Source organism: Bufo gargarizans, chromosome 1 (assembly GCF_014858855.1).
Source record: "Bufo gargarizans isolate SCDJY-AF-19 chromosome 1, ASM1485885v1, whole genome shotgun sequence".
In the NCBI taxonomy this organism is placed as follows: Eukaryota; Metazoa; Chordata; class Amphibia; order Anura; family Bufonidae; genus Bufo; species Bufo gargarizans.
The window spans coordinates 504,311,132-504,334,197 of NC_058080.1; the positions used below are offsets into that span (position 1 = coordinate 504,311,132).

Here is a 23,066-nt window from a genome sequence, read left to right on the forward strand (position 1 = left end):
TTAAATTCTTATAACCATGCTATTAGAGGCTCACAATTCTTACCCCAGATGTTATTAGCACATATCTCTCTGATACAAAAACCTAATAAAGACCATACTCTATGTTCAAACTATCGCCACATCTCTTTGTTGATGTAAAGATCTTCGCAAAAATATTGACCTCGAGGATAAAACCACTTTTACAGACACTTATACATTTCGACAATGTGGTTTTGTCCCTAATAGAGAAGGAAGGGACAATATATTTAAAGTGATTAATGTCATCTCTCTTACCAAGAAAAGAAGGTCCTCACTTGTCCTGTTAAGCACGGACGCAGAAAAAGCCTTTGACAGGGTGTCCTGTTCCTTCCTGCAGAGCACCCTGTCTAGGTTTGCATTCCACTATACAGTAAAATTCAGAAAATAGAATCTGCACACAAACAATCCCTGTCCGCGAAACACCTAGATGAGCTGATCAAACTGAGAGAAGAACTGAGAGACCTACTTAATACCCAATCGGCCAAATTCTATCTCTCCTTAAGACAGAAATTCTTTGCCCATGGCAATAAACCAACCAAATTTATGTTGGCCATTTTGAAACAGAGAAAACGGAGATCTAGAATCATGACCACTAAGCAACAGGATAACTTGATTACCTCAGATGATGTTGGAATTGCTAAGGCATTTCACGCATATTACTCTGACCTTTATAATATTGATACTTCTGACACAGAAGCTATAAAAAAAAATAACTCATGGCTTCCTTTTTGGATAAGCTTAAACTCCCTTCCCTCTCAGCTGATCAGGCTCTATATCTGTGCAGCCCTATCACAAAGACCAAATTAATGACATCCTTGAAGAACATGGCCAAAGGGAAAGCACCTGGCCCAGATGGCCTCCCTTTACTATACTATAATACTTTCTCAAAACTTCTGGTCCCATATTTGTTAAATTCTTAAAACCATGCTATTAGAGGCTCACAATTCTTACCCCAGATGTTATTAGCACATATCTCTCTGATACAAAAACCTAATAAAGACCATACTCTATGTTCAAACTATCGCCACATCTCTTTGTTGATGTAAAGATCTTCGCAAAAATATTGACCTCGAGGATAAAACCACTTTTACAGACACTTATACATTTCGACAATGTGGTTTTGTCCCTAATAGAGAAGGAAGGGACAATATATTTAAAGTGATTAATGTCATCTCTCTTACCAAGAAAAGAAGGTCCTCACTTGTCCTGTTAAGCACGGACGCAGAAAAAGCCTTTGACAGGGTGTCCTGTTCCTTCCTGCAGAGCACCCTGTCTAGGTTTGCATTCCACACAATCTTCATAGATGCTATATTTGCTATGTATGCCTCCCCTGGTGCCCAAATAAAAGTAAATGACATGTTGTCTCCGACGGTTACCATAAAAAATGGCACTAGGCAAGGCTGTCCTCTGTCACTGATCCTCTTCATACTGTCACTTGAACCACTACTCCAACATATACGTCAATCACCAGATATACTTGGTTTAAAATGTAAGATAAAACAAGCTGCTTATGCAGATGATCTTCTTATGATGATCACGAACCCAACGCGAGCTTTCCTACTCCTGTTACGAACTTTTGACTCTTTCAGCTTTATTTCCAACTATAAAATAAATCCAACTAAATATCAAGCTATGTGTATCAATGTGCACACTACAGTTGTTAGTAAATTACAAGCCACTGCCCCTTTCGTTCCTTTGGGCGAAAGAATACACATTTTTGGGGATCAATGTCACCCCTATTCTAGATCGATTATATAATGCAAACTACCAGCCTCTATTGAAGAGCATCCCTGACCTATTAAAATCCTGGTCACCCTCCTTTATTTCTTGGTAGGGCAGGAGAAATATATTCAACTCATTAGTGATACCGAAGTTTACCTACCTCCTACAGACATTGCCCATTAAACTACCCCGGGAGTTTTTCGACCAATTCTGGAAAATAAGCTCTAGATATATATGGGGAAATATGAAACCTAGGCTGGCATTTAAGATTTTACAACTTCCCCCTGATAAAGGCGGAATCGGATTACCTTACATACAGAGGACATATAATGCTATTCATTTAGGCAGAGTTCTGGATTGGGTAAGGAGACCCCCACATAAGCAATGGATTCTGCTGGAAGAGGAGTTAGTAAACATGCCTCTGAGATCTCTGGTCTTTTCCAAACCAAAAGACTTTATATTATATTAGAGAGTGGGAAAATGACTTAAAACTTACCTTTTCTGATACTGATATACGCTTTCTGCTGACCGCCCCAAAACAGATATCTAGATGTGGCACTATACAAGAAAATGCTTATAAACTCCTTACTAGATGGTACATGACACCACACAAACTGAGCAAAATATACACCCTCACCTCCAATAAATGTTGGAGATGCCTCACACATGTGGGAGATTTCCTCCACATTTGGTGGTCTTGTCCTAAAATAACAGGTTTTTGGGACGATATCTTCCTCCAGATCATAAAGATTCTAAAATTGTCAGTTGGCAAATTCCCCCGCCTTCCAGAAATAGCCTTACTTTCCCTCTTGCCTCTTACTCTCTCCATCTTAGAAAAAAGCTTGATAAGAATACTATTAGCATCGGGCAGACTACTCATTGCTAGTGTTGAGCGCGAATATTCGAATTGCGAATTTTTTTCTCGAATATCGCAATTTCGAGATTTCGCGAATATTTAGAATATCGTTCTATATATTCGCGAATTCGAATATTCGTTTTTTTTTTTATTATTATATGTTTTTCTTTCCCACTTCTCTAAAGTTGTTCTTACCTGTCCTTTGGATTCCTGGCTTCCTGGCTGCTCCAGTCAGTGGCGTTTTCAACTTACTGCTATATTCCATATTAGCTAAATTACAATCTAATCTATATGTGTATTTTACGAAATTTCGCAAATTGCGATGCGAGTAATATAATACGAAATAATCGCATGAAGATTTCAACTTAGCACTGCTATATTCCATATTCTAGCCTAATATGGAATATAGCTGTGCTAAGTTAGCACTGCTCTATTCCACACTAGGCTAGAATATGGAATATAGCAGTGCTAAGTTGAAATCTTCATGCGATTATTTCGTATTATATTACTCGCATCGCAATTTCGACTTTTGCAAATGTTCTTAATATTGCTCTAACTTCGTCTCTTAGAATATTACGAATATTCTAAAAGACGAAGTTAGAGCAATATTACGAAATTTCGTAAAATACACATATAGATTGTAATTTAGCTAATATAGTGCTATAATCCCTTTTTTTCCCTCTAATTTTTTTTTGCCTCTTCTGAACTTAAGTTTTGTAAAATATGTACACTATTAAAAAATATTACTATAGCAGTATATTAGCTTAAATACAATCTATGTGTATTTTACGAAATTTCGTAATATTGCTCTAACTTCGTCTTTTAGAAATTTCGTAATATTGCTCTAACTTCGTCTTTTAGAATATTCGTAATATTCTAAGAGACGAAGTTAGAGCAATATTAAGAACATTTGCAAAAGTCGAAATTGCGATGCGAGTAATGTAATACGAAATAATCGCATGAAGATTTCAACTTAGCACTGCTATATTCCATATTCTAGCCTAGTGTGGAATAGAGCAGTGCTAACTTAGCACAGATATATTCCATATTAGGCTAGAATATGGAATATAGCAGTGCTAAGTTGAAATCTTCATGCGATTATTTCGTATTATATTACTCGCATCGCAATTTCGGCTTTTGAAAATGTTCTTATTATTGCTCTAACTTCGTCTCTTAGAATATTACGAATATTCTAAAAGACGAAGTTAGAGCAATATTACGAAATTTCGTAAAATACACATAGATTGTATTTAAGCTAATATACTGCTATAGTAATATTTTTTAATAGTGTACATATTTTACAAAACTTAAGTTCAGAAGAGGCAAAAAAAAATTAGAGGGAAAAAAAGGGATTATAGCACTATATTAGCTAAATTACAATCTATATGTGTATTTTACGAAATTTCGTAATATTGCTCTAACTTCGTCTTTTAGAATATTCGTAATATTCTAAGAGACGAAGTTAGAGCAATCACGAAATTTCGTAAAATACACATATTAGCCTAGCCATAGTCAATTAGCATAGGAATGTTGCCTTATACTATCAAGATAAATAATCGCAATACGCGAAAAAAATAATTCGGATATTATTCGCGATAATTGAAATAATTACGAATATTCGATTTCGACGAATATAACACGAATATTCATTCGAATATTCGCGAAATATCGCGAAATCGAATATGGCACCTCCCGCTCATCACTACTCATTGCTACAAAATGGAAGTCTGTGTATGTACCATCTGGATCTCATTGGTCTGCCAAAGTCAATAACATAGCCAGGTTGGAGGAACTCTCACATTGGGAACTTAGGAATCATCATGTTTAAAAAGATTTGAATGCCATGGAAAACAATGGCATAACTAGGAGTCTCCAATTATGTATTCACTCCATGGTATTGACTCAAACCCCTTCTCCTACTCTCTGGCAACAGCGGGAATAATAGTAGGTTGAATATCACCGTCATGGAGTCTCTGAGTCTTAAATTCCAAGTGCCGATATTGTTCGCACAGGTCTAGTCAGGGTATTGAACTTTCATTATTTGGATTGTCTAGAGGAATACTTGTTAATACCCACCCCCTCATATCCCCTTCCCTCCTCTCCACCCCCCCCCTCCTTCCCCTGGTTTCCCCTGTCTTTACCTTCCACCCCATTTGTTCCTTCTTATCCCCCCCAACCAACGCTAACTTTCTAAATATATGCTATCTCTGAATATGGTCTAGATAAACTGAGGATTTCCTCAATCTGCAGAATCAGCTTGACTATACTGACTCAATATACTGTTTAAGCTGTTTAACAATGATGTAATGTGCATTGAGAAAATGTTCAATAATGCAGCTTTTTACAACTACCTTTATTGCTATGCTAAATTGTTAACCTAATTTTGGTATGACAATGATTATGCTTTATGTCATTGTATTCATTTCATGCAAGACCACTTTTGATATATGTAAATCAATAAAAAGAATTTTGAAAGAAAGTATGTGGCTGGAGGTAGATTAGACGGTCAATAGATATCAATTTGACAGCAGGCCAGTGGACTACAGGCCCCAAAAATTATGCATTCACCGTACAGAAAGAACAAGTAAGTATGTGGCTGGAGGTAGATTACACGGTCATTGGCTATCAATTTTACAGCAGGCCAGTGGACTACAGGCCCCAAAAATTATGCATTCAACAGAAAGAAAAGAACAAGTAAGTATGTGGCTGGAGGTAGATTACATGGTCATTGGATATCAATTTTACAGCAGGCCAGTTGGCTACAGGCCCCAAAAATTATGCATTTCGCAGAAAGAAAAGAACAAGTAAGTATGTGGCTGGAGGTAGATTACACGGTCATTGGATATCAATTTTACAGCAGGCCAGTGGACTACAGGCCCCAAAGATTATGCATTCAGCGGACGGAAAAGAACAAGTAAGTATGTGGCTGGAGGTAGATTACACAGTCATTGGATATCAATTTTACAGCAGGCCAGTGGACTACAGGGCCCAAAAATTATGCATTCACCGTACAGAAAAGAAGAAGTATGTGGCTGGAGGTAGATTAGACGGTCAATGGATTTTACTGAAGGCCAGTACAAATATAGGTCATATACATATGTTTAAAAAAAACTAAAAATATAAAATTGGATTAAAAATATGGCTAACGAAATCCCCTTTCTTGAAAAAAAAAACCTAATGATAACAGTTGAAAAACATGGTCATCACAGGTGTTGAATTCCTCTGAGGCCCAAAACATTAGGCATTCAATGGAAAGAAATGCCCTTTTATGCCTCATTATTTACATAAGACAGGGACCATTCTTTGTTCTTGGTTGTGTAAGATATGTGTTGGCTGGCATGAGGAAATTCAATTAAACGTGGTTGTCACAGGTGTTGAATTCCTCCAAGATCCATATTCTCATTTATTTTTAGAAATGTGAGGTAGTCCATACTGTCATTAGCTAGGCGAGTGCACTTATCGGTCACGATCTCCCCTGCTGTGCTGAACATCCTTTGTGCAGGACACTGGACGAGGGGCAAGCCAAGAGTTCCATGACAAATTGTGCCAGCTCTGGCCACAGGTAAAGCCTGCACACCCAGTAGTCCAGGGGTTCCTCGCTTCTCATAGCTTCCACATCAGCTGTTAACCGAATGTAGTTGGACAACTGTTGGTCTAGGCATTCCCTTATGCTGGATCTGGAGGTCGGCTGTCGATGGGTCGGCTGCAAGACTAATCTCATATCCGAAGTGACCAACACATCTTCTAACTGCCCTCTTCTTGCATGTGCTGTTGGATTGATACCCGCAACTGTTTCTCTGTGAGTGGAAATTCCTCTGCCAGCAAAAGCAGAATGCATCATCTCTCGAAGCAAGTTTTGGAAGTGCAGCATTCTGACAGCCCTCTGTGATGCTGGTAACATGTCAGCCATTTTGTGTTTGTACCGGGGGTCTAAATACGTTGCCACCCAGTACTGGTCCTTGCCCTTTATGCTTTTTATATGGGGGTCCCTCTTCAAACACTGGAGCATGAAGGCCCCCATTGGCACTAAACTGGAAGCAGTGGAGTGGCCTGGCTCCTGCTCATCGTCCAGGATAATGTCATCCTTGGTCTACTCCCTCCAGCCACGAACAGCACCAGGGATCACAGAAAAGTTTAAAGCATGCTCTTCTTGCTCCTCCTCCGCCCTGGCACCATCCTCCTCTGACTTTTTCAATAGAAAATTTGGGCCACGGAAGCCTGCCTTTTGCCAGATGAACGCGACAACTGCACCGTGGAAGGTGGAGTGGAGGACAAATGGGAGGAGAGAGGAGAAGGAGAAGAGGCAGTACGTGGGGCGCCAGGAGTGAATCTTCATGGGTTCTGATGGAGTTGCCCCTACTGGGCTTGGTGATGGGAGACCAGGTGCCTTATTAAGGCGGTTGTCCCTAGGTGAATGTTGGGCTTACCGTGACTTATGCGCTGACAGCACAGGCTGCAGATGTCAACACTATTGTCAGCAGCGGATACGTTAAAAAAATCCCATACTGCAGAGCCATATGCCGGAGTCCTTGTAGAGCATGATGTGACCGTGCATGGTGGATGGCTCATTCCAGATACATTAGCAGTCTGCTTTTTGCCTCCTGTGCACTGTTTTGCCTGCTTCTCCTCCCTATTTTCCTCCCTATTTGCTGCTCCGTTTCTCCCTCTGAACTCCCCTCCTCTTCCTCTCTTGTGGGCACCCACGTGATGTCCATTGACACGTCATCAACGTCACCTTCACCACCACTGACATTAGAGATCTCGGAGTAGGCAACAACAGCGGGGACCACGCTCCTTGGGCTGATCTGGCCAGCTGTCATCAGACTGCTGGGTAGTGACCTTTGATACCTGCTCTTCCTGATCCGATGCAAAGAATGGCTGCGCATCGGTAAGGTCTTGGATTGGATGGGAGAATAATTCCTCTAACTCGAGCGGATGAGATATGGTGGGGGTGGGGGTGTCTTTGGGGGTGCACACAGCAGAGAGTGAATAGAGTGCAGATAGAGAGGATGAGGAGAGTGCAGAAGCGAAAGGCTGAGTGAGCCTGTCAACAAACTCTGGTGCGTCCTTTGACATAAACGTGCGCAGCTTCCGCAACTTCCCACTTAGGCTCCGGCCTAGTGCACCTGCCCTTGTCACTCTGTGTAGCTGCGGTAATGCAGCAGAACTGCACACAAATGCTGCATTACCCAAATGCACTATATAGAAAGTGTATTATAAGGTATATCACTTCCCTGCCTCTATCAGTTTTTTTGGGGAGCAACTGGTATATCACACAACTTGAAATTATTTGTTCCAATAGCGTTTGTCACTCTGTGTAGCTGCACTACCAAATGTACTATATAGAAAGTATATTATTTGTATATCACACCCCTGCCTCAATCAGATTTTTTTGGGGGGGCAACTGGTATATCACACCAGTAGAAATTATTTGTTCCAATAGCGTTTGTCACTCTGTGTACCTGCGGTAACGCAGCAGAACCGCAAACAAATGCTGCACTACCCAAATGTACTATATAGAAAGTATTTTATAGGTATATCACACCCCTGCTTCAATCAGTTTTTTTGGGGGGCAACTGACATATCACACCAGTTGAAATTGATTGCTCCAATAGTGTTTGTCACTCTGGGTAGCTGCGGTAAAGCAGCAGAACTGCAAACAAATGCTGCATTAACCAAATGCACTATATAGAAAGTACTGCTTGGGTGCTCTGGCCAAATACATTGGGATGCTCGGGTGCTCTACTGAGCACCCGAGTATAATGGAAGTCAATGGGAGAATCCGAGCATTAAACCAGACACCCCCTGCTCTGAAGAGGGGAGGGTGCCTGGTTCATAGGAAAAGGTCAGAAATTGATGGAAACACCACCAAAAGGGTTCTGGAACAGCATGGGGAGGATGTCTAGATGCATTTTGGACTCCCAGGTCGCTTCTGGGAACAATGTTGTCCGAGTAGTACGCCATTTTTACAGACTGACAAAAATACGCACAAAAACAAAGATAAAATCGATTTTAGAGAAAAAATTGTTAGGAGATATTCATTCCTGTATATTTACTTGTATATAAAGTGCAAGTGCTGCCAAAAATTACAAGTAAGAGGTACTCCAATACAACCTATATATAACATAATAGAGGGCCTCATTCACATTGTGGTACAATTGTGTAGGTAGTGGGACTCCTACACTCATAAAGCCTATGCACAATGTGAAAGGGCTGCCAAAAATTGCAAGGAACCGACACTCCAAAACACCCTTTGTTACACATAAAGAAGGGCATCATACACACCCTTGAAAAATTATGATTGATGGCCTGCTGGTGACCCTCAAAAACATTTGGAGCAAGGGCCTGCTGTTCTGACCATCTATATCTGAGCCTACCATGTTGACCATGGGTAACGGGGAATCAAGGTTCGATGCCGGAGAGTGAGCCTGAGAAAGGACTACTGCAGTATGCCGCCCTGCAGGGTATTGCGATGGTGAGGTCACGGTTAATAGGCAAACGAGAGTTGCTCTTGGTTACTCACAGTTTATGGGGAGACCCTTGGCAGGCGTAGAGCAGTTGCAGTACGCCGACCTGCAGGGTATTGCGATGTGAGGTCACGGTTAATGGGCAAACAAGGGTTACTCACAGTTTGTATGGAGACCCTGGGCAGGTGTTGTCACCGCCAGATATCTGAGAAGCTCTGACAGACGTTCTTCAGAACCTCTTGCTTGAGATTATTTTGTTTTGCTTTTGTTTTGTCATCTCGTTTCCCTCTCTCAGCTGTCATCTAGTCAATCGAATCTTCATTTGTTGTCTTCTAGTTTTCTGCAACACCATTCGTGACAAGAGTACAGCAGTGATAGAGAGGCTGGCACAGGGGTCCTCTGGGGCACACTCTGCATTGAGGGACCAGGCCTGATGGTGGATGAGGTGCCCTGGATGTTGCAGATGTTTAATGTGCCTAGAGAAAGGTCCCTTTAAGATTCGTAACGCCAGTGCCTGTAACGGTGGCACACCGATTTCTAGCAGTAATAAGTGAGGAACACAGGTTGTGGTGAACCAAACTTTTCTTTACTGGAAACAGTCCAACTTTATACAACTTGATTTCAGTTTCACTTTGCAGCAGTGATAAATAGCAGGCTTTACACATCAATGGCAGGTGTAACGTACTTTGCAAGACACTCAGAGGGTAAAATCAACACTCACAGACCAGGCTGCACTATTCCTCAGATATCCTGGCTGTCTGTATTCCCAAGGCCCGTATGCCCTAATGCTGGCTTCAATCCTTGGTAGCAATCTTCCTCAGGTATTTATCCTTGCTTTAAATTAATAATCCTTCTGCCCTTCAGCTTACTTGGTTAGCTGGTACACTGGCTCTGCTTGGCTTGTGGGAACTGCAGGTTTCTCCCAGGAGGCAAACTCTTCTCATGGGGTGACTCTTCTGAGCTAAACATAGGCTCAGGAAACTTCAGTCAGGCTATGCTCCTTCACTAGCCTCCTGGTGGCAACTAGAAGCCTGGGCTGTCTAGCTGCATGTCAGGAGGAGGCCCTCAGCTTGTCTCTGGCTGGTGCCCTCTCACTCCTGTCTCCACAGACTCCTGACTACAGACTCACTCCTCCCTGTCTGGGCCTGAATATATATACTAGGGGCTCCCTATCTCCCTCTAGTGTCTAGGATGAATAACTGCACAGCTAACAGGGGAGAATACACATAAACACATATTAAAATGCATTAAAATGGACTGAGAAATACACTGCCACTGTCCTTTAGGAGTAGGAGTACCAATTGACCCTTATGTAGTGCCCACATTTACCTAGTGGGACACTACACAGTGATGGAGAGGCTGGCACAGGAGTCCTCTGGGGCACTCTCAATGTATAGGGACCAGGCCTGATGTTGGGTGAGGTGCCCTGGGTGTTGCAGATGTTTAATGTGCCGGGGGCAAGGTCCCTTTAAGATTTGTGACGCCAGTGCCTGTAACGGTTTATAGTAGTAATAAGTGAGGAACACAATGTTGAGGTGAACCAAACTTCCCTTACTGAAAACAGTTAACTTTATACAGTCTGAATTCAGTTCCACATGGCAGCAGCAATCAATAGCAGGCTTTTACATCAATGGCAGGTACAATGTTCCTTTGCAAGATACTCAGAGGGTAAAAACACTTACAGTCCAGGCTGCACCTTTTCCTCAGAAATCCTGTGCACTATTCCTCAGAACTCCTGGCTTTCTCAATCCCAAGGCCCGTATGACCTAATGCTGGCTTTATCCTTGGTAGAAAACTTCCTCAGGTATATATCCCTTGCTTTAGGTAAATAATCCTTCTGCCCTTCAGCTCCTCTCAGGTTGGCTGGAATACTCTTCTGTTCTGCTCTCTGGTTATGGGAACTGCAGGTTTCTCTCAGGAGGCAAACACTTCCCCTGGTAACAGTCTTCTGAGCTAACTGGCTCAGTATCCTCAGGCAGGCTCAACTGCATCCATTAGCTTCCTGGTGGCAACTAGAAGCCTGGGCTGTCTAGCTGCATGTCAGGAGGGTCCCCTCAGCTTCTCTCTGGCTAACTCTCACTTCTGTCTCTACACAGACTACTGACTACACAGACTCACTCCTCCCTGTCTGGGCCTAAATATATATACTAGGGATTCCCTAGCTCCTTCTAGTGTCTAGGATGATGAACTACACCCTAATAGGCCTGCTACACACATCACAGGGAAAATACACATAAAAGCATATAAGAATACATTAAAATGGACTGGTAAATACACTGCCACTGTCCCTCAGGAAGTGGAGAACCACGTGGCCCAATTGACCCTTGTGTAGTGCCCACATTTACCTAGTGGGACACTACACTACTACATCCAAGGGAGGTCAATAGCTGAAATCTGATTGGCTGTTGTTGCCTTGCCCCTTTTTTTTCCCTAATTGTGAACCACCCAGAGAGGGTGGGTCAAGTTATTAAAGCACAAGCATGCAATGAAGGCAGCAGGTGCGTGGCAATTACCCACTCCCGACTCGGGGAAGTAGTGACGATAATAAACAATACAGCACTCCTGAGTACACTTTCTGTTAACGAGTATCTATTGGAGGGCAAGTCTGGTGCCAGCAGCCAACTTGCTCCCGGCCTTCACAATGTTCACCCAGTGTGCCATCATGGTGAGGATTGTGTTGACCAGACTCTTGTTTACTGAGACTGGACTTGTAGCTGAGGGCCTGCTGCCGCTTTTTTTCAACAAGGACCTTCTGGTATTGCACCATTTTGCTTGTCCTCTCCACCTGAGGAATGAGAGATGAGAAGTTCTCTTTGTAGCGGGGGTCGAGAAGGGTGAACACCCAGTAATCCGTGTTGCCTAAAATGCGTACAACGCGCGGGTCTTGGGAAAGGCAGCCTAACATGAAGTCAGCCATGTGTGCCAGAGTACCAAAAGGCAAGACTTTACTGTCGTCATCAGGAGGATCACTCTCAATCTCCTCATTCTATTCCTCCTCTTCTGCCCACCCACGCTGAACAGATGGAATTAAACTTCCATGGGTGGAAGGCAATCGTCTCCTGCTCCTCTTCATTGTCTAATTCGCGCTGAGAAAATGGACGGAGGGTGGTCTGGCTATCACCCTGTGTAATGTCTTCTTCCCCCATTTCCATCTCTTCCACATGCAAAGCTTCGTCCTTAATTGTGAGCAGCGAGCATTTGAGTAGACACAGAATTTGGATGGTTACGCTGATAGCAGCGTTATGGCCGCTCACCATCTGTGTTGATTCCTCAAAGTTTCTTAAAACCTCACAGGGGTCAGACATCCATGCCCAATCCTCACTTCTGATTAGAGGAAGCTGACTGGAAAGGTGATGACCATGTTGTAGCTGGTACTCCACTACTGCCCTCTGCTGCTCACAAAGCCTGGCCAACATGTGGAACATGGAGTTCCAGCACGTACTCACGTCGCACAACAGCCGTTGAGCTGGCAATTTCAAGTGCTGCTGAGGCATTGACAGACTAGCTGAAGCTGTCGATGACTTGCGGAAATGTGTACACTCGCGGCGCCCCTTCACCAGTAGCTCAGGCAAATTGGGGTAGGTTTAGAAAAACGGCTGAACCACTAAGTTTAAGACGTGGGCTAGGCATGGGATGTGTGTGAGCTTGCCGAGCTGCAAAGATGCCACCAAGTTACAGCTATTATCACACACAACCATGCCTGGTTGTAGGTTGAGTGGCGAGAGAGCTCAGTCTGGTCTCTTATTCCCTGCAATAGCTCTGCGGCGGTGTGCTGTTTGTCCCCTAAGCATATCAGCTTCAGCACGGCCTGTTGACGCTTCCCAACTGCAGTGCTACACTGCTTCCAGCTACCAGCTGATGGCTGACTGGGGCTGCACTCCGATAATTTGGAGGTGGAAGTGGAGAAGGAGGCAGAGGAGGAGAAATGGGGTTGTAGCCACTAATGTAGGTGCTGGCGGAAACCCTGATGGAATTAGGGCCCGCAATCCTTGGTGTCGGTAGCACATGTACCATCCCAGGGTACAACTTGCTCCCGGCCTCCACATTGTTCACCCAGTGTGCCGTCAGGGAAATGTAGCGTCCCCGGCCAAATTCACTTGTCCGTGTGTCCGTGGTTAAGTGGACCTTCCCAGTAACTGTGTTGGTCAGGGCACGTGTGAAGTTTCGGGACACATGTTGGTGTAAGGCGGGCACGGCACACCTCGAAAAATAGTGACGGCTGGGGACTGTGTAATGTGGGACGGCCGCCTACATCAGGCTGCGGAAGGCCTCAGTGTCCACAAGCCTAAATGGCAGCATTTCCATGGCCAGTCATTTTGAAGGTGCGCATTTAGTGCTTTGGCCTGTGGGTGGGTTGCTGGGTATTTGCGCTTGCGTTCAAATGCCTGGGGTAATGACATTTGGACACTGCACTGAGACAGGAAAGTGGATGTGGTCACTGACGGTGCTTGCAAAGGTCCAGGTGCATGCAAAGAGGCATCCTCGCCTGCACCTTCGACAGGCAATTGGCCAGCATGTACCATAGTGGAAGAGGAGGCAGTGGTGTGACTCGCAGATACAGATTGTGGACCCAGGTGTTCTGCCCACTTATAACGGTGCTTGGATGCCATGTGGCGGATCATGCTGGTGGTGGCGAGGTTGCTAGTGTTAACGCCCCAGATCATTTTGGTGTGGCACAGGTTGCAAACTAATATTCTTTTGTCGTCCGCACTTTCCTCCAAAAAGCGCCATACTGCAGAACACCTAACCCTTGGCAAGAGAGATTTACACAAGGGGGTGCTCCATGGAACAGTTGTGGGCCTGTTTGGTGGGGCCCACCTTATCACTTTTGCCACCCCACTGCCTCTTTTAGCCTGTTGTGGTGCTGCAGATCCCTCCCCCTCGGTATTGCTGTCCTCACTTGGCTTTCCACCTTCCCAGGCTGGGTCAGTGACTTCATCGTCCACCACCTCCTCTTCCACTTCCTCACTCTAATCATCCTCTTGTTAACCTAACCACAACCTCAGTGATTGACAACTTTGTCTCATCATCCACCTCATTAAACACTAATTGCCATTCCCCACCATCATGTTCTTGTGACTGTGGATGCTAAAGAGGTTGGGAATCAGGGCACAAGATCTCATGTCCCTCTTCAAGCGTGCTTGGCAAGAGGGCCAAATCAAGTAATAACGATGAAAATAAATCCTCAGAATATCCTAGTGTGGTATCACTTGTTTGGCCAGACTCTCCATAGTGGGAGTAAGGAGGATCAGGGAGAGGATTCTGTTGACCAGACTCTTGGCTACTAAGACTGAACTTGGTAGAAGACAGGGTGGTGCTTAATAGGGTTGAGCAAACCCGAACTGTAAAGTTCGTGTTCATACCGAACTTTAGGATTTTTGGACCGTGGACCCGAACATTTCAGTAAAAGTTCGGGTTCAGGTTCGGTGTTCGGCGCTTTCTTGGCGCTTTTTGAAAGGCTGCAGAGCAGCCAATCAACAAGCGGTTAACTTTCTGACCTTAAAAGCCATCACAGCCATGCCTACTAATGGCATGGCTGTGATTGGCCAGTGTAGCATGTGACCCAGCCTCTATATAAGCTGGAGTCATGTAGCGCTGCACGTCACTCTGCTGTGCTTAGTGTAGGGGGAGGATGCTGCTGGTGATTTCAGGGAGAGAATAGGAGAGACTCTTTGCTCAAAATCTGAATCTAACTCAGCGATCTACATACATTGTGTTTTGTGAGTGCAGGGCACAATTTTTTTATCCTGCCCTGAGCCCAGTGACTGAAAATAAAATAACTTTAATAAGTCAGTTAGGTGGGCGGCGGCGGCGGCGGCCATTTTATGCAAGCTCAGTGTACCAGCACTGCATCTGAGCTTTTGGGACATTGAAAATCCCAATTTTTTGGCAATATGCAACATCTGGATTAGTCAGTGTGCAATTTAAGCTAGAAATACACCCATCATTTTCTGGGGTTTTAAAAACACACTTTTTTGCCAACAAACTGTATTTTCCTGATCTGCAAGTGTTAAATTCAAGTTTAATATATACAGCTTTCATATTCTGTTACCAAAAAAACTCTTTTTTGGCAATATACAACATCTGGATTAGTGCTGAATTTGGTGGTGCAGAGATTCCTTAAAAATGACCCCGATATGTCAGAGCTCCTGCATAAAGTGTGGGCCGTCTGTGCGCTCTTTCTGCGTTCTCACCCTGCTGCTGCTCGCCTGTCAGCGCTGCAGCGTAACTTCGGCCTTCCCGCTCACCGCCTCATATGCGACGTGCCTACAAGGTGGAAATCCACCTTGCACAATCTGGCCAGACTGTGCGAGCAGCAGCAGGCGATAGTGGAGTTTCAGCTGCAGCACGCACGGGTGAGTCGCTCGGCGGAACAACACCACTTCACCACTAATGACTGGGCCTCCATGCGAGACCTATGTTCCTTGTTGCGCTGTTTCGAGTACTCCACCAACATGGCTAGTGCCGATAACGCCGTTCTCAGCATTACTATCCCACTTCTATGCCTCCTTGAAAAAATGCTCCTGGCGATGATGGAAGAGGATGTGGCACAGGAGGAGGAGGAAGAGGGATCATTTTGTAGGGTTTCCGGCCAGTCATTCCCAAGTGGCTCCGAGGGTGGGTTCCTGCACCCACAAACCCAAGGTACACAATTGTCCAGCCAGGGCACAGTTCTGGAGGATGATGAGATGGAGGATGAGTAGGAGGAGATGGAGGAGGAGGAACCATGTTCACAGCAGGGTGTCACCCAGACCAGCTCATGGCCATCATTGGTGCGTGGATGGGGGGATACAGAGGACACAGACGATACACCTCCCACAGAGGACAGCTTTTCGTTGCCTCTGGGCAGCCTGGCACACATGACCGATTACATGCTGCAGTGTCTTCGCAACGACCTCTGTGTTGCCCACATTCTAACTTGTGCTGATTACTGGCTGGCCACGCTGCTGGATCCCCGTTATAAGGACAATGTTCTGTCCTGAATTCCGTCACTGGAGTGTGATTGTAAGATGCACGAGTACAAGCGCACGCTGGCAGACACGCTGCTGGTGGCATTCCCACCTGACAGCAGGGGCACAGTGGAAGCATGAGGCGAAGGCACAGTACGAGGAAGAGGTCGCCAATGCAGCTGGGGCACCACTAGCACCTCAGAGGGCAGATTTAGCATGACCAAAATGTGGAAAAGCTTTGTCAGCACGCCACAACAACCAGCACCACCAGCTGATATGGAACGTCTTAGCAGGAGGGAGCATTCCACCAACATGGTTGAGCAGTTTGTGTGCACACGCCTACACGTACTGAATGATGGGTCTTCCCCCTACAACTTCTGGGTCTCCAAATTGGGCACATGGCCTGAGCTTGCCCTTTACGCCTTGAAGGTGCTGGCCTGCCCTGCAGCCAGTGTATTATCTGAACGTGTGTTTAGCACAGCAGGGGGCGTCATCACAGACAAGCGCAGCCGCCTGTCCACAGCCAATGTGGACTAGCTCACGTTCATTTAAATGAACCAGGCATAAATCCCTCAGGACTTGTCCGTACATTGTGCAGAATAGACATGTATACCAACACTAAGCAGCCATTGTTATACTGCAGCGCAATTGCTCATGTTCGTATTTTGGATATTTCCCACTCTTTTGGAGTGTACCTTAATTTTACTAAATTAAATTAAACCAAAAACCTGTTTTGGCTATCTTATTTTCTTCCACCGCCGCTTCCACCTACTCCGCTACGTCCACCGCCTTCTCAGACTCCTACTCCATTTGGAACTCCACCTCATAAATCCATTTTTTTTTGTACGTGTTTTATTTTATATCATTTCACTACTTTGTCATTTACATTTTCGGGTGAAATTCACCAATTTCTGGGTGTATAGTACCACTGCTATACCTAGTGGAACGGTAAAAAAAAAAAAAAAAAATTGTCAGTTACATTTTCCGGTGAAATAAACAAAATTTTGGGTGTATAGTACCACTGCTATATATAGTAGACAGGTTACAAAAAAATGGTCATTTATATATTCTGGTGAATTGCACCATTTTTTTGGTGTGATGTACCACTCCTATACCTAGTAGACCGGAAAAAAAAAATTAAACAATTGTCAGTTAAATTTTTGGGTGAAATTCACCAATTTTTGGGTGTAATATACCCCTCCTCTACCTAGTTGACAGCTTAATAAATTTCAATAATTTTTCTGTTACATTCTTGGGTTGACATTATACAATTTTAGATGTGAATAAACACCTGCTATGCATAGGTGACAGGGAATAAAATTTAATAAATTATTTAGTAATTAATGCACACCACATCCTTTCATTCAATGCTTAAACTTTGAAAAGTTGTCACACTTTTATGCTTTAATAATTTCTCCCATATTTCAACTCTAATTTTAAATTTGAAAAAATGAATCCTCCCTTGGATGTGGTCTCTCTTTTTTACGCTCCCTCTCTGGCCTGGAACCCTGATTCCCCGCCACCCTTGATCACCATGGTAGGCGCATAAAAGAACATCGAAAGTTGATAGAGCAGATATCAAATTGGATCATGAACATCATGGGGACATGCGACATGGTGGGGCAGTAAGTGTGCACACGCCTACACCAACTGACTGACAGGGTTCAGCCCCTGCAACTTCTGGGTCTCCAAATTGGGCACATGGCCTGAGCTTTCCCTTTACCCCTTGGAGGTGCTGGCCTGCCCTGCAGCCAGTGTATTGTCTGAACGTGTGTTTAGCATGACTGGAGGGGGTTATCGACAGGTTATATTTCCCAATGTTTGGGGGTGTACCCTAATCTTAAAAATAAAATTTAAAACAAAAAAAACTGTGTAGGCTACCTCCTCCTCCACCACCGCTTCCACCTATACCGCCACATCCACCGCCTCCTCAACCTCCTACTCCATATGGACCTGGTCCTCCTAGATCAAGATTATTATTTTTAGGTATTTTATGTTATTTAAAGTCATTTCCCTATCCACATTTGTTTGCAGAGCACTTGCCATGCTCTTAACCACATTTTGACGCCATTTGCAGCGCTCTAGCCCTTTCCATGACATTTTTACAGCCATTTTAGTGCTCAAAAGTTTGGGTCCCCATTGACTTCAATGGGGTTCGGGGTCAAGTTTGGGTCAAGTTCGGGTCCCGAAATCGAACTTTTTTCCGAAGTTCGTCCAAACCCGTCGAACCCGAACATCCAGGTGTCTGCTCAACTCGAGCTGTAAGGCCTGAATTACATAATTGGCTTATTATTTGGTAGCCAAAAGCAGGAGTGGGTACAAAACACAGAGGACATGTCAATATTCCATTCACGTGTCATTTCTGTTTTGGATCCACTTCTCATTTTTTGGGCTTTAACAATACTGATGGATTATGGACTAAATGCTGACCGAGTGAAGGCGGATGCTCCACAGACAGGATCCGTTTTTGGGGGGTTATTGTTATGACCGATCAGAGAAGGGTTAAAATAATTAGTGACGTCAACACAAACTTACCTCTGACACCCTCTCCACTCTGTCGGGGGAATTCTACTTGTTTAAGCGTTTTAATAGAATAGGTTCTGTAGACATCTATGTGGAATCATCTGCCGATGGTGTAAAAGCAGTGCGCTTCTTCTTGATGCTAACCTTGACCGGTAAGGCTGAGTTTACACTTGAGTTATTTGGTTAGTTTTGGTGCTGTAACTGTGCAGTGATTCTAAGAGCAACACCTGTCACCATCTTCATATCATACTGACTCACAGTATTGTTTCACTACCACAGCAGACTCCCTATGCATGTTACTGCAAGGCACAGTGTTCTACACCACTATAAAGGCTCTCTGCAGCCAGGTAATAGGCGTTTTTTAACGTGATTCGCCACAAATAAATTCAGATTGAACCTGAATAAAAATAAAAAAATTGGCGAACCGGCCTAATCAAATTTTTTTAGAAATTCGCTCATCTCTATTCACCGCTGAACAGCAATTATAACATACATTTTTTCCTTTTTTTTCCTATTAATACCCCTTCCCCCAAAAAAATAAACAAACTAAAGTCACCGCAAAATGGCTAATTGTACAGAGGTATATTTCATATTAAAACACCCCGTAAATTACTGTAGTACAATGAAACTTCACAGCAGAACGGCAATTAAGACGTATTCTTTTTACTATTAATAAACCCCCCCAAAAAAATGTATAACAATCAAAATTCACCCTGTAAATATCTGTAGTACAATGAAACTTCACTACTGAACAGCAATTATGACATATATTTGTTCGCTTTTTTTCCCTATTAATACACCCCCCCCAAAAAATGTTAAACAATGTAAAATCAACACAGAGCGGCTAATAGGACGTACATATCTTTCCTATTAATGCACTCCGTAAATGTCTGTATCACACAGAACTTGCCCCCCCCCAATAACAACAAAGATTTGCATGAATTACTGATGTATCACATAGTGCAAACAACCTAAAAGCAACGGTGTAACTGCAATTTGGATCCCCAATTAGTGCAGCAAGGTGTAATAGAATCACTCCTATTACCAAGGCTGTACACTCTCCTATTGCACCCTGTTCTCCTTTTATAGTGTAGATGATGTCTCCCTATCCCTAACCTTTTCCTAAATACATTTTTCAGCACAATAAAGTCTTTCCTCGCACTGTCCCTAGCGCCTGCTGACATCTCTCCCTGCACTAAGTACACTGGAAAATGGCTGAATCCAAGATGGCTGAGGCTATTTATAGGGCTGTGACATCACAGGGACTGACTGGCTGCTGATTGGCTGCATGCATGGCATTGTAGGTGATCCCTCATTCCTAGAGTTCTTTGCTCCATGTCCTAACACGTGCAGCAGCCATTTTAGGAAAAAATACGATTTGTTACCATGAAGTGTGAGGAAATTCGGCTTCGGTGCAAACTAAATTTTTTCTGAAATTCGAACCGAATTCCACTTCATCAACTTCTATTTATTCATCTCTACAGGTTTTTCATGTCAAAAAAATTACTTTAAGAGCATGTATTTCATGAAGAAGTACAATATCAACAAGTAAACTATATCGCAAAAATAATAACATTTTTGCAATATTACTTTTTTTGCAATAAAATAAAAAAGTAATGACCGTTGCACTTTAATGACTTATTTTTTTAAAGACCTTTTCTATTTCCTTGTTCCTCAAACTATATATGAGTGGATTTAGTAATGGGGGTAAGATTGTATAAAACAATGCATTGACTTTGTATTGATTAAACGAGTTGTGCTCTGTAGGGTGAAAATATGCAAAACTTCCACTAACATAAAACAAACTGACTGATAAGAAGTGGGATATGCAAGTAGAACATGTTTTGGTACGGGCTTTCGCAGTAGAGATCTTAAAGACAGTGTTAACAATGAAGACATAGGAAATAATAATCAGTGGGAAACAAATTAAGACCAGCAATCCACCAACTACATAAACAATAATTTCAGTAAGTATTGTACTGGAGCAAGAAATTTTCAGAAGTGGTGGAATGTCACAGAAAAAGTGATTAATTTGGATGGATTTGCAAAAACTTAGCCTAAATGTATTCCCAGTGTGAATAAGGGAATACAATATACCAAAAATCCATGAAGTTGTTGCAAGTTCTAAGCATACCTTCTTGTTCATAATAGCATGATAGCGCAAGGGATGACAAATGGCCACATAGCGGTCATAAGCCATGGTAGACAGCAAGGTAGACTCAGTGGCTGCCATCATCAGATACAAATACAGTTGTGCCACACATCCAACATATGAAATGGTCTTTCTTTTTTTAAAATAATTGATCAACATTTTAGGCACAGTTGTGGAAATATAAACGGCATCTAAAAATCCCAAGTTCCCTATAAAAAAGTACATTGGGGTGTGGAGAGCAGGATGAAAGTATATGATGAGAATGACTGCACAGTTCCCCAACATGGTAAAGAGATAACAGTTTAGAAAAAACACATACAATGGTATCTGAAGTGCCGGCATATCAATGATGTTACTAAGAAGAAATTCAAGAGGGGCACCTGTGTGATTGAACATATTATAAATCGTCTGGGCCGAGACGTAATCCAGAAAAAAGTTTAATAGTGATGCAGTTCTATAAATAGGATTAAAATATACATTTAGTACCTAACAGTGTAGATATGTAATACAATAGGCATTGCATTCAGCCTTATGGGAATATTCTAAGGGTATGACCACACGGTCAGCTTGTGATGCGGTCATGATGTGGATAGGAACCTCAGCGCCTCATTTCCCAATAGAAGTCACCCGGACAATAGGTTTATGAGATAGGCCTGGCACTTTCAAAGTTGTGATGACTGAACTTGAATGACCTCACATAAGACTTGCTTGCGGCTGCTGACTGCATGAGATATACAGTGGAATAGCCACTTGTGGAATGTGTTTTACCACATGTGTCACTATTTGAAGTTAGTCAGAATGCTAAAGAGTTCCAACAAAAGTGGCGGACAAAAAAAAGCACCCTAAACACATGATTATGCATGTGGTCAGAAGCATGTGTTCCCTAATTGCATCATGAATGCATTACAAACATATCGTGTGGTCGTACAATTTTTGTTGTTCAATTTTCGTTGGTCTATGCAATGTATTTAGAATATGGCTTTCATTTACTCTATCAATTTATCTATCTACCTATAAAACACTTGATTTTACCAATCCCAAAATCCCAAATGAAAAGAGATGGTCAGCCTACATCCCCTTTTGTTTTTTACATTTGGCAGGTTGTTTTAAAAGGCTACTTTCACATCTGCAGAATCTATTCTGATTAAATCTGTTTAGGCCGCATTCTGGCAAAAATGCAGAGAATGGGCCAGACACAAACCGCTGCACACTGCAGTCTATGTCAGCCTAATTTCTAGCATTTTCTGCTGGAACTGGCAGCCAGATCGCAAAGCCGCAGATATGAAAGTTGTTTAAAAGGATTGTCAAAAAAGAGACAATAAAATTATGCAAAGGTCCTAGCTGAGAAAACTCCTAATACTGGGGTATGATGAGTTAACTTTGAAATTTTCCTATACACAACAATTTATAACTTTAAAGAAGATGTTAACAACTGATACTACTGTAATATTCTGTAAATATTCCTATTAATTAAAATGGGATACTCACACAATGCAGCAGATTTACTATAACAAAGGGTAAAAAGACCAAATTATACCAAAATATGCTAAAAATTGTCATATGTGCCATATGCCAGTTTTTTACATATTTAAAACACTTTGTTGCCTTATTAGATATATTTCAAAAGTGTCTAGAAAAGGGGGCATGGCTAAATGGGTTCTAAATGTGCCAAATTTTTTCATGACGTGATATACAATTTCAGTGCAAGATATATGTCTAATGTAAGCTAGCCAAGAGATGGAGTTGGTTGGAGAAATGTGCCTAACATGTCTATCAAAATGTCTATCAAGATGCCGCAGTGCGCCACTGTGACAAATTTGGCACATCTGCTTGTCTCTTCTAGGTTTATGCTATTTCTGTTTACGATAAAATTTATAATTCTGTCCCAATATACAGTATGCATGACTAGCATTACTTATTCACTCAGTTATATTACGTTGACTAATTCCTCACAAGATCCAATTCTGAATAATTTAACTAAGGCTGCATTCACACAAATGCTGTTTTCTCCCATTGTTTTGACAATCATTCAGTAAAAAAAAAAGTTATTTAATAAAGTTCAATTAGGGTGCAAACCAATGTCAAAAAGTACAGTATTCACTATCCATTTAAACCAAACTCTCCAGAAAAGTTTTTTTAAACCATAAAACAAAAAGTACCTCAAATTTTTGATGAATCTCATTCATTTCCATGAAAATTAAACCGCCAACAAAGCACATCAAAGAAAAATAATGGTGCCAAAAATAGACTGGAATATGGGTAGAACTATACTTTATTCTTTGGTTCTGTAAAACAACATGATCCAAAATACTGACTAAAAACTGACATCAATCTACAAAAAAGATTTAATCTCATGAAAACTGAAAAATAGATCATAA

The 23,066-nt window shown here is 42.6% G+C and overlaps 1 protein-coding gene across 1 annotated transcript; it reads right to left on the bottom strand.

Annotated features, from left to right (window-relative positions):
* Positions 1 to 20,166: 20,166 nt before the first annotated feature.
* On the bottom strand, positions 20,167 to 21,084 carry LOC122928379 (olfactory receptor 8D1-like). The gene has a single exon (XM_044281161.1). It carries the CDS (start codon positions 21,082 to 21,084, stop codon positions 20,167 to 20,169), a length of 918 nt encoding a protein of 305 aa, XP_044137096.1.
* Between the last annotated feature and the right edge of the window lie 1,982 nt (positions 21,085 to 23,066).